This window comes from Impatiens glandulifera, chromosome 2 (genome assembly GCF_907164915.1).
Source record: "Impatiens glandulifera chromosome 2, dImpGla2.1, whole genome shotgun sequence".
Classification (NCBI taxonomy): domain Eukaryota; kingdom Viridiplantae; phylum Streptophyta; class Magnoliopsida; order Ericales; family Balsaminaceae; genus Impatiens; species Impatiens glandulifera.
In genome coordinates, this window is record NC_061863.1 from 45,107,965 (window position 1) to 45,124,323 (window position 16,359).

The following is a 16,359-nucleotide window of genomic DNA, read 5'->3' on the forward strand; positions in this document are numbered from 1 at the left end:
ACATCTCTTAAATAATACAAAATCTCAAATGATCACAACAATAAAATAGGAAATTTTATAATTATTTAAAAATACACGAAAAAAACTAACAATGTAAAGAAAAAATAATTAAAATAATAAGCAAACATCCCGTTTATCGCCAAGATAATATTGCGTGTCTAAAAAGTATAATCTACCGTAAAAATAAGAAATAAAGTTGAACTCCTAACTTAAAACAATATAGCTAAAATAAATTTATAAACAAACAAGACCATGCAACTTTTGTTAAAGAAAAAGATAAAGTAATAAAATAAATATTTTTTATTGTTTGACCAATTGAAAAAAATATTAAGATAAACTTTTAATATCTATAGTTATACATATACATTAATAATTAATAGACTTGTTGGTTGTTGTTGAAGGATGAAATGTTTGTATCCGCGTTGACTATATTAGTTATCCTTTGAATTAAATAAAAAATTTAAATTAATTTACTTATTTATAAATGGGTTTGAATACTATATATGTATGTATATATGAGTTAATTAATTAATATAGAGGACTATAAATTCAACAAAATTAAATGAACATGCAACATATATAAATGGAAGTAATTTGCTTGAGGTTGTACTATAATTAATTAAATAAATAAAATTGTATTAAACAATATAATAAAGAGGCAAATATATATAATTAGAAAATAAAATCCAATGGATGGAGATATGGTATGATTGGATTGTGATGAAGAGAAAAAGTGTAGAAAAAAACATAAGTGCAAAAGTAACATTTGGTCAAAGCCATTAGTAATTAATTATGGTCATTAAGGGAAGTTTTTGTGTTTCCTCAAGAAACGCATTGCTTAATTATTACATATAATAATGATATTTTGCCCCCAATTGATCCTTTACTAACCACATTACTAATCCTTTTTATTTGTCAATCAAAAAAAGTATAAAAATACCACCCCATTGCATAGTTTTTATCCTCCAACATTTCTCATTTGGGTATTTTCCTCCTCTCTTTCGATCTCTCTCGTCTTCTTTTCAAAATGGGTAGGAATGGAGGTGAAGAAGAAGCGTGTAACACCGAGCTTAGGCTGTCCATCGGAGCTGGTAAGTAACATTGGTGATGATTTTAAAGTTGTGTGTAAGTTTATGAAAATGTTTTACTCATTGTTAGATGTCAATTCAGATGTCCAAGATGAAAGAAATGATTTGAGATCTAGAAAATCTAGTTTTCTCGATAAATAATTTGTTATTCTTGATGTAGATGGTACAAATTCAATTGGGTAAATTGTATATGATTTGTTTTGTAGGTAATTTCATGGAGAATGCTAAGAAGGATGAAGAATCGAAAAAGATGTTGAGAATGAGTACTTTTGGGACTTCTTTTCCTCTTGGAATGAACTCAATGAATGAAATCAATCGTAATCGGAATCAAGAGGAGAGTCAAGATGAGGACGATGATGATGTGGTTGAATTGGTTGGAGTTGGGATGAATAAGGAGAAGAGGAATCGCACTTCGATCAATGGAAGGAAGAAACTTAGACTTAGTCGAGATCAACTCGGTCTGCTTGAAGAAACCTTCAAACTCCAAAGCACTCTTAATACGGTAAATTTACATTCATACCCTTTGGAGTTACATTTTCTTAAGTTAGGACAAGCATGGTTAATCAATAATTAAACTGTAATTTTGATTAAACTTAGCTTTATTTAGAGGTTAACATAATTTATTATACATGTTATATATTAGATTTTTTTATTGGCAATATTTATTAATTACACGTGGATAAGTTTGACTCATGATATGACTTTAGTCTAACTTTGTTCTATTAGTTTGACTATTTTTTTTTTTTAACTTTTCCAAAAGTAAAATTGAGATTTTTAGAGATTTACATTTTGAAAGATTAAAAATTATTTATTTTTAATTCTCTTTGTGTGAAATCTAATTTGTCTGGGTAATTCTAGTTTATTAATTAAGGTTAATGCTAACTCAAAGCCTGTTTAACTGTTATATGTTTAGTTTAATTAATCCTTCATTTCTTCACTAAATTTGTAACGTAGTAAATAATTAATTAACTAATTACTTGACATAGTTAACAATTACTAAATGTTTGGTTCTAAGAGACCAATTGGACTCATTGGTGGTGTTCAAACATATTAATTAAACAAATCAACACTTATCATAATTGATTACTTAATTTACTATATTTCAAATTATGCGAAAATGTTTAGGCCCAGAAACAGGCATTGGCTGAAAGATTGAACTTGCAACCGCGACAAATTGAGGTCTGGTTTCAGAACCGAAGAGCAAGGTACAAGTGTCGTTTGTGTTACTCCTTCAAATTTATTTATTTTTAAATTCGAGAGAAATAATATGTTGTGTTAATTCAGGACGAAGCTGAAACAGACTGAAGTGGACTGTGATTTTTTGAAGAAATGTTGCGAAAGATTGAACATCGAGAACCAAAGGCTAAGGAAAGAAGTGCATGATCTTCGCGCAGCGAGAGCTGCTTCTCATCCTGGTTTGCTCTATAATACTGCAACAACATCCAAATCCAGACATACCTTAATCTAGTCGCATGCTAAAGTCTTCGTCAACAATAATAACAAACGATCCTAGTTATCGTTAATGTGTTTCTTCGAACTTTTTTCTTTATTTGATCGAACCATTGCACAACATTTTAGTCTTTTCCTTTTGTTCTGTTTCAAACTTGAACACCATTTTAGCCTTACAATTCATCATCTATCTTTTTACATCATTTTTATGTGACTTTCTTTTGGCAAAGTCAAATTATCAACCAAAATATTATAACAATTGACTAATAGTTAACAGTTTAAGAAACAAAAGTACAATTTCGGAAACAACAACAACAACAATGATTTCTGTTTATGCAAACAAAAACATGTCCCATTCCAACGTGGACGAGTTACACAAATATATTCATTGTTGATCATCTTCTGGGGCAGCAACCTTATTAGCCTGATGGGAAATCAAAACCGCATAAATAAGTTCATTCCAAGCATCTGGCACACCGGGAAGGCACCAATGGCTACAATCTTGGCGTCGGTTTGATACCTTCCTACCACTGGTCAGATTCTTTCCATATACAGAAGGGTGTCCATCCTTTCGAAAATTAGTCAAGTGTGTGACGTTCAAAAGCACAACAGGAACTTTCATCTCCTTGATCACCTCTTCAGTTATCTTCATCTTAATGGGATAAGTATCGAGAAAAGAACCTGTTATCGTCGAAATGGGTTCCTTTTCTCCATTACATGATCCACCCGAATCCCAATCACCGCCCCTATACACAAAAGAAACATATCAGGGTTTAGACTAGCACTTATGCAAACATAAATGTGAATTTACTACTTATTACCTAAAATGGGCAGATGAATAACCACGGTAGATAACCAAGTTATTGTCAGGATTAAGATTATTATCAATCCAACTTGCCCATGTTTTCAAAGACTTCCTATAAGCTTCCAATGCATCAAACTGAGGATATATAAAGTCACCTTCTTTATAGTAGTTTTTCCTGTAAACACCCAATTAAGTCATCATCATGATTCTCATCTCGCCCGAATATACATATATAATGATATAATCATCGGAGAAGAGCATACCGGCGACATACCCACGGGCAGTTTTACCATGAGTCCACCAATGGCCGGTGTTGAAGACAAGAATGTCAGCTTTCTTCCACCTGTTGGCTGACTTGTCAATTTGATCAATTGAAAGGGTTGGATTCGAATTCCCATCTCCATTAATCCTGGTCCCTTCTTTAACAAGGAAATGAGACCGAACAAATTCAACAGTGCAGTTATGTTGAGGAAATTTGAAGATATAGAAACCTCTCCCTTTTGTAATCTTGTAACCATGAACCTCATACATTTCACTTTTATTCTGAAGACCTTCGCGAAGAACGCATAGGAGAGATTCAAACTGATTTCTATTCATGGAATCCCCAACCAACATCAGCCTTTTACCTCTTAATCTCATCAAGAAGTCACTTGCATTAAACCTGCAGGGGATTCATTTAATGATTCCAATAAACATTAGTTCTTTCATCCTTGCTAATACAGTCTACAGAAGTAAAAATCAAATCACCTAAGGAGATCGCAGCCGTTGGGTTTCCATCGCCATCTCATGTAATCTTCATCGAGTCTTCCATTGTTTTGACAGTCGAACGCCTCGTCAACGTAAGGACAAGACCCGGGTTTGTAAATCGGGTGATGTTCTTCGTCTTTCACCCAATTCCCATCATACAAATCGCAATCTTTTGATGTTTTCAGAAATGTCTTTACAGCAGTATTGTCGGTGAATATGGGTTTCTCATTTTCAGTAGTTTGGATGACTTCAGTCATCATATCTCCTGATTTGATCAATAACCCATTATTTCCTGAATCATCATCTGAAGATTTTGCATCCCTGTTATTGTCAGATTCAGGTTCTGAAATCAAAGAACTGTTCTTGTTCTTGTTCTTGTTGTTATTCAGTACTAGTGGTTCCTTCTCTGGCGGGGAAGTGGGAGGGGATGATGGATCTGAGTAGAGGCCGAGATCGTCGTAGTGATTTACAAATGTGGGTTGAAGTGCTTGTTTACCTAGAGGCAAGATGAATGTGAAGATAAAGAAGAAAAGAGGGAAAGTGAAGATGAGAAGCATGAAAGGGCTTTTCAGGTGGATGAACGTCGCCGGTGAGGAAGTTGTCGCCATCATCGCTCAATATTGACCCTTTTCTTTGTTGGACATCTGGGTTTTGATGAAGAAGAAGGAAGAAAGAAAGAAAGATCCAAGAACATAGCATAGAGAAGATCGGATTGAGTAACAGTGACATTTTTTTATTTTTTATTTGTTTTTTCAAGAAAAGGATAGATTGAATAAACACAGGAAAACATGGGAAAACTGTTCATAAAATAGTAGTCAAATTAATTAAGTTATAAAATTGTTATTTATTTATTTTTATAAAGTATAGATTGTTTGGAGATTGTAACTATCATTAAAATTGTGTGGGCATCATCTTTCATGGTACAAAATAGTACAATACAAGATCTCAAGAGTTTAAGTGAGATCTTTCCTAAAATAAAAATTTCCTCAATGCAACTATCTTTTTATATATTTTCAAAAATAAATATATTTTGCAAAGATGACAAAAACAAACATGTTTTTTACATCTCTTTAAAAAAATAATGAAGTTTAAATTAATAAAAATTATTATAAGTTACCCCTCAAATAATATATGAAACCATCACCACTACTCTTGTGATCACCCTAAATCAATAATGTAAACAACTCACTACATAAAAAAAAATCATGAGGACTATGTATGATATTTTTCAAATGTAATTGATGTAGTTAAGAAGTTTATAAACTATTTTTATATTAAATAAATGCAGTCACAAATATTAAAAATTACAATTTTAAATATAAGTATTATTATAACTCATGCACACTATTTTAAATATATGTATTATTATAACTCATGCACGCGTTAAAACTAAAATTACCAATTAATTTGAGTGTTAAATTTAAAATCAAAATTGATGTATTTTTCATGTATGTAAAATCATTTAAAAGTAAAATAATTAAGAGTTGCAAAATTGAAAAGAATATTAGATTTATTCTCGATGTTGGAATTATTTTTAAAATTTATATATAACGTAAAAATATTATATGCTTAACGTTAATAAAAGTTCTCACGATATTAAGAAAGCAATGTTTATTTTAGCTAGCTAACTATTCATCTCTTCTAGAACTTCATTGCAAATCTTATTAGGCTTAAAATTAATCATATTTTACTGACATCAATATCTTTTACTTTCAACACCCGTTTTTATTATGTCATTTGACAGTATATGAAAAATCGAATAAATATTTTGAACGATATAATTTGAACATCCCAACATTTTCTTTACAAAATTATGTTATTTCTGGTAAATCGTACAAATATAATTTTTTATTTAATTTATAATAAATAATAGAAAAAGACGTTCTGAAATGTTAAAGAAGACCTAGTAATCAAGTAAATTATCTTTGTTAAAAAATATCTAAGAAGAAAAAAGTGTCAGAGTAAAATAGATGGTTAACCTAAAATGTCATCTATCGGCCTAAGGTTTGCCACAAAATGTGAAATCTCATTACCTGTACATAAAGATGAAAAGATGGGACATATTTACATATTTTAGATTTAGGCAACTTTTTCTCACGCGTAACAAATTTTTAATTGTAAAACTTAGATATACAAATATCATAATTTTAGGTGATGAATGAATTTAAAAAGTGGTACAACCTCAATGATTATCATTTAGTATTCTTCCATTCTAAAAATATTAAAGTTTGTAAGTAATAATAAGATAATTAAAATAGCTTATTCAACCAATTTTCTATTAATTCCATTATATAGATTATGGTTGACCCAAAGACACAACATCAACTTAGTAAGGATTTTACCAAGTTTTAAGTTGAAACAATGATTGTTTTGTATTAGAACATATCCAAAAAGATCAATAATCGTTTTATCATTACTTAACATTTATTTTCAATCACATCTCAATGGCATAAAAACAACGAAAATCACTGATCATGGGGAGTCGGTCTTAAGAGAGGAAGACAAAATCTCAGAAATGGTATCCCAATAGAACATTTCCTCTTCCTTTTTCGGTTCCCTTTCCATGTAATCCCGACATGTTAGAAGTGCAACAATCTGAGACATCGGTGGTCTAGCATTTGGACGAGGTTGAATGCACAAGAAAGCAACATCTATAGCCCTCATAACATCTCTATCACAAAAAACATCAACTTTCATCTTCGGATCAAGTAACTCAAGCACCCTTCTCCTCTCTCGCATTCTCCATGCCTACATCCCAATAAAAAAACAACGAGTTTTCAAATAACACAACATTTAAACAAAAATTCAATTCATGGGAGACATACATATTCAGGAAGGTACTGCATTTCTCGCGGTTGAGTTAAATCTGTGTTTTTTCGACCACATATTATTTCAAGAACAACAACTCCAAAGCTATAAATATCAGCCTTTTCAGTTAACTCCCCTCGAATTGCATATTCAGGTGCAGTATAACCTCTGCAACAATACACAGTAAAATGAATCTAACACATGACCTTATTGTCTGTTCTAAGTGTAGCAATTTTGACACTTAACTTACAAGGTTCCTGCAAAATTTGTGCTGAGATAAGCTTGATCATCTGGGAAGAATCTAGCCAGACCAAAATCACTAATCTTTGGTTGAAACTTGTCATCAAGAAGAATGTTGTTAGCTTTTATGTCACGATGCACGATTCTAACAGGGGAGTCTTCGTGCAGGTATTGTAAACCACGAGCAACACCGATTATTATTTGAAAACGAGTGTTCCAATTCAACTCTTCTTGCTGTTTCCCTGCTCCATGATCTTATAATAGTTAATTTGTTTTCCAAAGAAGACAGAAATGGGGAGATTAATAGTAATAATAATACCATATATGAAGAGGTCTAAACTCCTATTCTTCATGTATTCGTATCAAGCAGGCGTTGAGAACCTTTAATGCAACATCCATGGAGGCGGACTAGATTCTTGTGTTGTATGATTGTGATCATACTCACCTCTGCCAAGAACTCAGATTCTCCTTGATGAGATTTTTCATGTAATAGTTGTTTCACAGCAATCATTCTCCCGTCGATCAGCTTACCCTGTAAATTAATTATTCGAAAGCTAAGATATTGATTAGTCAATGCCGATGAAATGGTCCAATGTTCATCTCAATTTTACCCGGTAGACTGAACCGAATCCACCTCTTCCGAGAAGATTAGTTTCGTGGAACTTGTTTGTTGCCTTCTTTAATGTATGGAACTCAAAATAAGTTATTAGACCTGTAAGAAAGTATGATAACAAGTTAACAACAACTTGTTTATGGTGTGTGTATTGAATGAATCTGATTATAAAATGTTCTTATTACCTTGGTTCCTTCCGATTGGTGTCGTCTTGGCCGATGATCTATGCTTTGAGGGTGTTGTTAGTTTTCGAGAAATAAGTAAGATGATGATGATGATGATTAGAATAAGAAGGACGAGAAGTGCTCCAAGGAAAAAGAATACGATTGCAGTTTGCTGCTTCTGGATCTTGTTGTTTGAAGGTGATGCAGGGACAGGGATGATTCGGTGTAAAACCACCACCGGTTGTCGACCCATATCTCTGTGTTTCATCGCTTTGCTCTGCTGCTGCTGCTGCTGCTACTTGAGGAGACTGATTTAGCGCCATGGGAAGGATCGAAAGATTAAATATTTCGGTGAATACAAAGCTTCAACTTAATTAGCTGTCGTATGAGCAGAAATGAGAGTGCTTGCTGCTGTGAATGCTATCTTCGTTGTTTCTTCTTCTTCTCAAACGGCACTTCATTTGCCTTAGCCTGTTCTTCTCCCTTAATTATTATACACATTAGTAGAGTTATCTACTAGCATTATCATATCCTTTCACGACTTTCTCTTCACTATGTTACACATTTATAAGATTTTTTTTTTCTTTCATTTTTTCATAATATCTATCATTAACAATTTCTCTCATTCATTCATAATACATCTTTCATTCTATCATATTATTTTTATTATTATTTCTCTTTTATTCACGACTGTAATTTTCTCTCAAAGTAGTTTATACATTCTACGGGTAAATTAAAATACATTTTCATTTCTCCTATCTATATTACTTTTAGTTTTAGATAATTCTAATTTCATTTTGATTTAAGAAAATTCGGCAACAAAGAATGAAAAACTCTTTTTATATATCATGTTTTGGAATATTGAAAAGTTAGGATGATTTCATATTTTCATTTTAAAATATCATGTTTTGAAAGTTGAATAGATATGGAAGTTTGATATTTCATTTTGAAAAATAAATTTGGTTTGAATTCGACATCGAATTCGTGCTCGAGTTCGAGCTTGAAAATTTATTTTTTATTCATGTTTTCGAGTCAAGCTGGACTTGTAGATAAATAATCGAGTCGAACTCGAACTCAAATTTGTAAATCCTTTCGAGTCGAGCTAATAAATACTTAATCGAGTCAAGTTCGAGCTCAGCTCATTTTCAGCCCTAGATGGAGATGTGGTTTGCCGAGAGATAAGAGGCCAGTAACATTGGATCGTGAGGTCACGAGACTAGTGTTGGGTTTTGTTTGGGCTCCCAATTATGAAAAAAGTCCAAGAGTGGTTCAAGTTCACTTTTAATTCATTAAGGGTATTATAATATTTAAAGAGTTATGTTATAACCTAATTGCTCTAGTATTTAAAAAGCAATTAAAAGTTTGCTCTAGGATTATAATATACGTTTTCCCCAACAAATGGTATCAGAGCTGAGTTAGCTGTTTTGGACTTGACTGAAATATGGAGATAAACACAAGTATGATAATTTTATTGAATGACTAAAATTATCAAATTTGGAAAAGAAAGATGAAAGATCTGTTATTTGTTAAGGCTTACACTTATCCATTTTTGGTAGTGAGAAACCTGCATCAAAATTTGATGAGGAATGAAGTTTTGAGCATGAACAGGTGTGTGGTTTATTCGTCAGTTTGTTGAAGAGAATATTTACAACCACATCCAACATGAGACAAATGCACAATTTTTATGGAATAAACTTGAAAATTTATATGTTTCAAAGACTGGAAGTAATAAATTATTCTTGCTTAGAAATTAATTCATTTGAGATATAATGATAGGACTTCTCTGGTTGATCATTTAAATGAGTTTTAGGGTGTTCTTGATCAGATGTCATGCATGGGAATTAAGTTTGAAGATGATATTCAAGGACTTTGGTTATTGACTACTCTACCCGATTCGTGGGAAATGTTTAAGGTTTTTCTTTGTAATTAGTTGCTAATGTGTAGTAACTCTACAGATGGCCAAAGGTGGCGTCATACTCATGAATGAGGAATTGAGAAGAAAACATCAAGGGTCTTCGATAAATTCAAATGTGTTGGTTACTGAAAATAGGGGAGACAAGTGAACAAGGGTGGAAAAGACAATGCGAGATATAAGGGTCGAAGTAAGTCCAAATCAAAGTACAAGTCAGATGAATGTTATCATTGAGGTAAAATGGGGCACATTAAGAAAGAATGCTTTAAGCTGAAACGCGAAATGAGCGTATCTAATCAAAATAAAGGCGTTGGTGAAGATCGCGTGTCAATAGAGACTTCAAATGATCTCGTCACTGTCTACGATGAGAATATAATTAACCTTGTATGTAATGAGTCGAGTTGGGTGTTTGACACCGGAGTTTCCTTATATGTTACGCCAAGGAAAGATTATTTTACATCTTATACTTCAAGTGATTTTGAAGTATTGAAGATGGGTAACGACGACTTAAGTAAGATTATTGGTATTTGTGACGTTTGCTTGGATTCTGGTAATGGGTCGAAATTATTACTTAAAGATGTTCGACATGCTCCAGATATTAGGCTGGATTTGATATCAATTGGAAAACTTGACGATGATGGTTTCACGAGTAGTTTTGGTTCTGGAAAATGGAAACTTTCTAAAGGTAACTTGATTATAGCTCGAGGAGAGAAATATTCTAATTTATATTTGATGCAAATTTTGATATGTAAGGATAGTGTGAATGTTGTACGGAGTAAAGATGCTTCCAAATTATGGCACCGAAGACTTGGTCACATTAATGAAAAGGGGTTGAATCTGTTGGTTAAGAAAAATGCTATTTCTGGTTTGAGTGAGACTGATTTGGAGAAATGTTATCATTGTGTTGCTGAAAAACAAACTAGAGTATCGTTCAAGCATAATCTTTCTTCAAGAAAGTCAAAAGTCTTAGAGTTGGTGCATTCAGACGTTTGTGGTCCTTTAAAGGTACAGACTATTAGTGGTGCTCTTTATTTTGTAACGTTTATGGATGATCATTACAGGAATATTTAGGTATATGTTTTGAAGTCTAAAGATGAAGTTTTAGACAAGTTCAAAGAGTTCCATGCTCTTGTTGAAACAGAGACCGGGAAGAAGATCAAGTACATTCGTAATGATAATGGTGGTGAGTATTGAGGTCCATTTGATGCATACTACAGACAATAAGGGATCAGACATCAGAAAAAACCTCTAAAGACTCCTCAGTTGAATGACCTTGCAAAAATGATGAACATAACAATTGTTGAGAAGATTAGATGTTTGTTTTTAAAAGAAAAATTATATCAAACAATTTGGGGTGAAACATTACTCACATTAGTACATGTCATGTTATTAATTTGAGTCCTACAATAGTTTTGGACGGTGAAGTTCCAAACAAGGTGTGGACTCATAAAAATATTTCGTATGATCATTTACGAGTATTTGGATGCATGTGCTCTGTTCACATTTCAAAGGATGAAAGATCAAAGCTAGAGGTGAAGAGTCGAGAATGCATTTTCTTGAGTTATGCCCAAGATGAATTTGGTTACAGATTATACGATCCAGTTGCAAAAAAGTTTGTTTGAAACTGTGATGTCATCTTTTATGAAGATGAGACTATTAAAAACATTGATAAAGCTAAAAGTAGTGAGTTGAAGGGAAAATGTGAGTGGATAAATTCAGATTCAGTTCAATTATCTGTTTCACATAGTTCAATAGAAAATTAGTTGCAATATGATGATTCTCAAGATGAACATGACCTTCAAATAGAGAATATTAGTAACGAGCAAGAGGAACTATCTACAATTCCATCTAGAAGATTGACAAGAGATAGACAACCTTCTACGAAATATTCTATTAATGAATATGTTTTAGTGACTGATGGGGGAGAGCCAAAGTCATATGAAGAAGCAATGGATAGTGAATCCAAGAACAAATGGGTTGATGCTATGAAAGATGAGATGCAATCTCTACATGATAATCATACTTTTGAGTTGGTAGAATTACCAAAAGGAAAGAAAGCTTTGAAGAACATGTGAATATATAGACTGAAGCAAGATGATCCTACTTCAGCTCCATGATACCTCGTTTGGTTGTCAAATGGTTTAGTCAAAGAAAGGGAATTGAATTTGACAAAATTTTCTCTCATGTTGTTAAGATGACTTCAATCAGAATTATATTGAGTTTGACAACTAATCTTGATTTGGAAGTTGAACAGATGGACGTGAAGATGACTTTTCTTCACGGTGATTTAGAGGAAGAGATTTATATAGATCAACCTGATGGTTTTGAGGTCAAGGGTAAAGAGAATTGTGTTTGTAATTTTAATAAGAGTTTGTAAGCTTTGAAGCAAGCTCCACGACAATGGTACAAGAAGTTTGAGTTATTTATGAAACAACACGGATATAAAAAGACTACTTCTGATCATTGTGTGTTTGTGCAAAAATTCTCTCATGATGATTTTGTTATTCTGTTACTTTATGTTGATGATATGCTTATTATTGGTCAAGGTTCTACGAGAATTGATAAGTTGAAACAAGACTTAGGGAAGTCGTTTCCAATAAAGGATCTTGGACAAGCAAAGTAGATTCTTGGAATTAGAATTTGTCGTGATAGAAAGATAAAAAAAGTTATGGTTGTCTCAAGAAAAATATATTGAGAAAGTGTTACAAAGATTCAATATGGAGAATGCTAAAAGTGTCGACACACCTTTAGCGACTCATTTTAAATTGAGCTCTGAATATAGTCATTCAAATGATGATGAGAAGGAATATATGAAGAATGTCCCCTATAGTTCAGTTGTTGGTAGTCTTATGTATGTTATGGTTAGCACGAGACCAGATCTAGCTTATGATGTTGGTACTATCAGTAGATTTCTTTTAAATTCAGGAAAAGAACATTGGGAAGCAGTGAAGTGGATATTGAGATATCTCAGAGGCACATCAAGTATGAGACTTTGCCTTGGAAATGAGAATCCGAATTTAATTGGTTATACTAACTCAGATATGGCAGGTGATGTTGATTCAAGAAAATCCACTTCAGGCTATTTGATTAATTTTGGAGGGGGAGCTATTTCTTGGCAATCGAAACTACAAAAGTGTGTTGCGTTGTCAACCGCGGAGTCTGAACTTATTGCAGCAACGGAAGCTTGTAAGGAGCTGATTTGGGTTAAAAAGTTATTATTTGAACTTGGTATTGTTCAAGAAAGGTATGTGCTTCTCTATGATAGTCAAAGCGCTATTTATCTAGCGAAAAATTTAACATTTCATTCTAGATCTAAACACATTGATGTAAGGTATCATTGGATACGGGATGCGTTAGATGAAAAGTTGTTCATTTTAGAAAAGGTGCATATAGATAGTAATGTCGCTGATATGATGATTAAGGCACTACAACAAAGAAAGTTCAAGTTTTGTTGTTTAAACGCTGGGTTGACATCATCTTTCTCATAGTTGTGAGGGGAGAGTTTATTGGGTTTTGTTTGGGCTCCCAACTATGAAAAAGGCCTAATAGTGGTTAAGTTCACTTTTAATTCATTAAGGGTATTATAATATTTTAAAGGATTATGTTATAACCTAATTGTTCTAGTATTTAAAGAGCGAAAGTCGTCATTAAGAAGCAGAAATAAAAAATTAAAAGAGAGGAGGAAAGAGAAAATATTGTAGCAGATTTTCGTCTACAGCCGCGCAGGGTTTATCAAACTAACGATTAGAGATTCAAACGGAGTCCGATTGCGCTGAAATTTTGTCGAGAGGTTGATAACTCATTCCTCTACATTTTTAATGGTCGGATCAAGGTTTGGACGTCTCGAAGTTTTTTTCTGAGGCTTAAAGGTTCTGCCTAATTTGAGTTTTTTATTTGACTTGTTTCGGACCAAAAAGTTATATCTTTTTGGTTATTCCCTTTTATCTTTCTACGGAATTAAAAAGTTGTTATACCTTGATTGTATTCCCGACTCTGATTATAGTGAAGCTTGAACTGGACGTAAAGTCCCGTGATTTTTACTCCTTGATTTGAGGAGGTTTTTCACATAAAAATATTGTGTGTGCATTGTGTTATTTATTTCCGTTTTTACTTGTGATTTATTTGCTCCTAAGTTTTTCAATCAAGTAGGGAATATATATGTTTTTCCCAACAATTAGAGAGGTCGATTGAGATTGATGGTTGGTTTACCGAGGGATAAGAGGCTGGTAATATTTGAATTGTGATGTTATTTTCTAAGAGGGATAAGAGGCCGATAATATTTAGATCGGGATGTGCTTTGTCGAGGGATAATATTCAGTAACAAATAATTGTGAGGTCACGAGATTAGGGGTCGACTGAGATTGATGGTTGGTTTATCGAGGGATAAGAGAGTCGATAACAAAGAATCATGAGATCACGATATTATAGAGGTCGATTAAGATTTATAGTTGGTTTGTCGATGAGATTGTGATGTGGTTTGCCGAGGGATAAAAGGTCGATTGAGATTTGGTGGTTTAGTTTGCTGATGGATAAGAGATATGTGAAAGTGTGATTGAGATTGGTGGTTTTATTTGCCGATGGATAAGAGGCGTGTGGAAGTGTTGATTGCGATTTATGGTTGGTTTGCCGAATGATAAGAGACTTATGAAAATGTGATTGGGATGTGGTTTATCGATGGATAAGAGACCAGTAACATTTTAATTGGGATGTGGTTTGCCGAGGGATAAGAGTCATATAACATTGAGATTAGGATATGGTTTGTCGAAGGATAAGAGATCGATTGAGATTTGGTGGTTTGGTTTGATGAGGGGAAAAAGGCATATGAAAATGTGATTGAGATTGATGGTTTGGGTTGGTTTGCTGAGGGATAAAAGGACAATTGAGATTTGGTGGTTTAGTTTGATCAGGGATAAGAGGCGTGTGAAAGTGGTGATTGAGATTTTTGGTTGGTTTACCGAGGGATAGGAGGCTGATATCATTTGTTTGCCAAGGATAAGAGACTTGTGAAAGCATGATTGGAATGTGATTTGTCAAGGGATAAGAGACCGATAATATTTTAATTGGGATGTGGCTTTCCAAGGGATAAGAGGTCAGTAACAAATGATCGTGAGATCATTATATTAGAGAGGACGATTGAGATTGGTGGCTGGTTTGCCGAGAAATAAGAGGCTAGTAACATTGGGATTGAGATGTGGGTTGTCGATGAATAAGAGGTTGGTTGAGATTTGGTGATTGATTTGTCGAGGGATAAGAAGCGTGTGAATGTGTGATTGAGATTTATGGTTGATTTGCTGAGGTATAAGACGAGAGATTAGTAATGAGAGATTAATTGGAAAACAAAAAATATTGGTGGTTAAATATATGAATGGGATTGTTGGTCTACCGAAGAAATTAAGGTAAAGAGGTTAGTGATATTATGAGATTGTTGATTTTCCAAAAATGAGAGTAAAAGATGTTAGTATTGTTGAGATAGTTGAGTGTAGAAGTGAGGTTATGATATTAGAAATATGAGAGGTCTATTAGGTAAAAATGATACTTTTGGTTGATCGAGAAATTAGGATAAGAGGTCAAACGGAAAGAGATCAGTGAACTAATGAAAAAAAAGTTAAATGAATGTCTTTTTATCAAATTTGTTATCATTTTTTATTTTTAATGAATAACGAAAACAACGATAATGAGAGAAATACGACAACCACTAATTTGTCCCAACCATTGAAGCCCCTCATATTCAGACCATAGATATTGACGACGAAAAAGACGATGAAAACGATGAAAATGATGATGACATCAATGACAAAGAAGTGAGTATTGTCTATTTCAACTTTATAAATGTGAATTTTATTTATCCTTGCAACATAATGACATCATGCTAGTTTTATAATAATATAAATGTTTAATATATATATATATATATTAAAACCTCTATAAATTAATACTCGATAAATTAACAATTTCGATAAAATTAATATTTTGTCCAATCCCAACTTGGGAACAGTACAAACAGGACCTAAATCAATAAAATAATAAGATAATAACTTTTTTGAAATCTCAGTGTATATATATTGGTCCCAACGAAACTATAAATTAATAATTACTAAAAGATTTCGAATTCTAAGATTCTCTAGTAAAAAATAATCTATAGTCACTTATTTTTTTTTTTTTTGTTAAACTTCAAATCTATATTGAGTTCAAATCTTGTTTAGTGCATCATTGGTGATCTCTCTTATATTCGCATGACATTTTTCATTGGTGATTGGCCATAATTGAGTTTTGAACACCTTTTAATTTAGAAGTCATTAGGGGAGAGCATTGGGTGGATTAATCCGAAATCCAATCCAATCTGAATCCTAAATACTAATTCGAATTAGATATTTTGGATTGGATTGAGATCGGATCGGATTGAGTTCGGATTGAATTAAATCAGATTGGATTAGGATTATCCAAATTATCCAAACTATCTAAATAAAAATATATTTTTTAATTTATTTTACTTTCAATTAAATTTCATCTCAATATAATATATATTTTACTTA

At 32.7% G+C, this 16,359-nt stretch overlaps 3 protein-coding genes across 3 annotated transcripts; 1 reads left to right on the top strand and 2 right to left on the bottom strand.

The window, feature by feature from the left end:
* Positions 1–1,027: 1,027 nt before the first annotated feature.
* Positions 1,028–2,556, top strand: LOC124924721 (homeobox-leucine zipper protein HAT22-like). The gene is made up of 4 exons (XM_047464716.1): positions 1,028–1,091; positions 1,295–1,590; positions 2,214–2,293; positions 2,373–2,556. The coding sequence occupies exons 1-4, from the start codon at positions 1,028–1,030 to the stop codon at positions 2,554–2,556; spliced, it is 624 nt and encodes a 207-aa protein (XP_047320672.1).
* A 216-nt stretch (positions 2,557–2,772) lies between these two features.
* Positions 2,773–4,786, bottom strand: LOC124926068 (protein trichome birefringence-like 5). The gene is made up of 4 exons (XM_047466233.1): positions 4,090–4,786; positions 3,617–4,003; positions 3,359–3,517; positions 2,773–3,283 (listed from the first exon to the last, which is right to left on the bottom strand). The coding sequence occupies exons 1-4, from the start codon at positions 4,698–4,700 to the stop codon at positions 2,923–2,925; spliced, it is 1,518 nt and encodes a 505-aa protein (XP_047322189.1). The 5' UTR covers positions 4,701–4,786; the 3' UTR covers positions 2,773–2,922.
* A 1,775-nt stretch (positions 4,787–6,561) lies between these two features.
* LOC124924722 (cold-responsive protein kinase 1-like) lies at positions 6,562–8,306 on the bottom strand. The gene is made up of 6 exons (XM_047464717.1): positions 7,936–8,306; positions 7,749–7,849; positions 7,519–7,669; positions 7,148–7,379; positions 6,915–7,065; positions 6,562–6,837 (listed from the first exon to the last, which is right to left on the bottom strand). Exons 1-6 carry the CDS (start codon positions 8,180–8,182, stop codon positions 6,562–6,564), a joined length of 1,158 nt encoding a protein of 385 aa, XP_047320673.1. The 5' UTR covers positions 8,183–8,306.
* Positions 8,307–16,359: the final 8,053 nt, after the last annotated feature.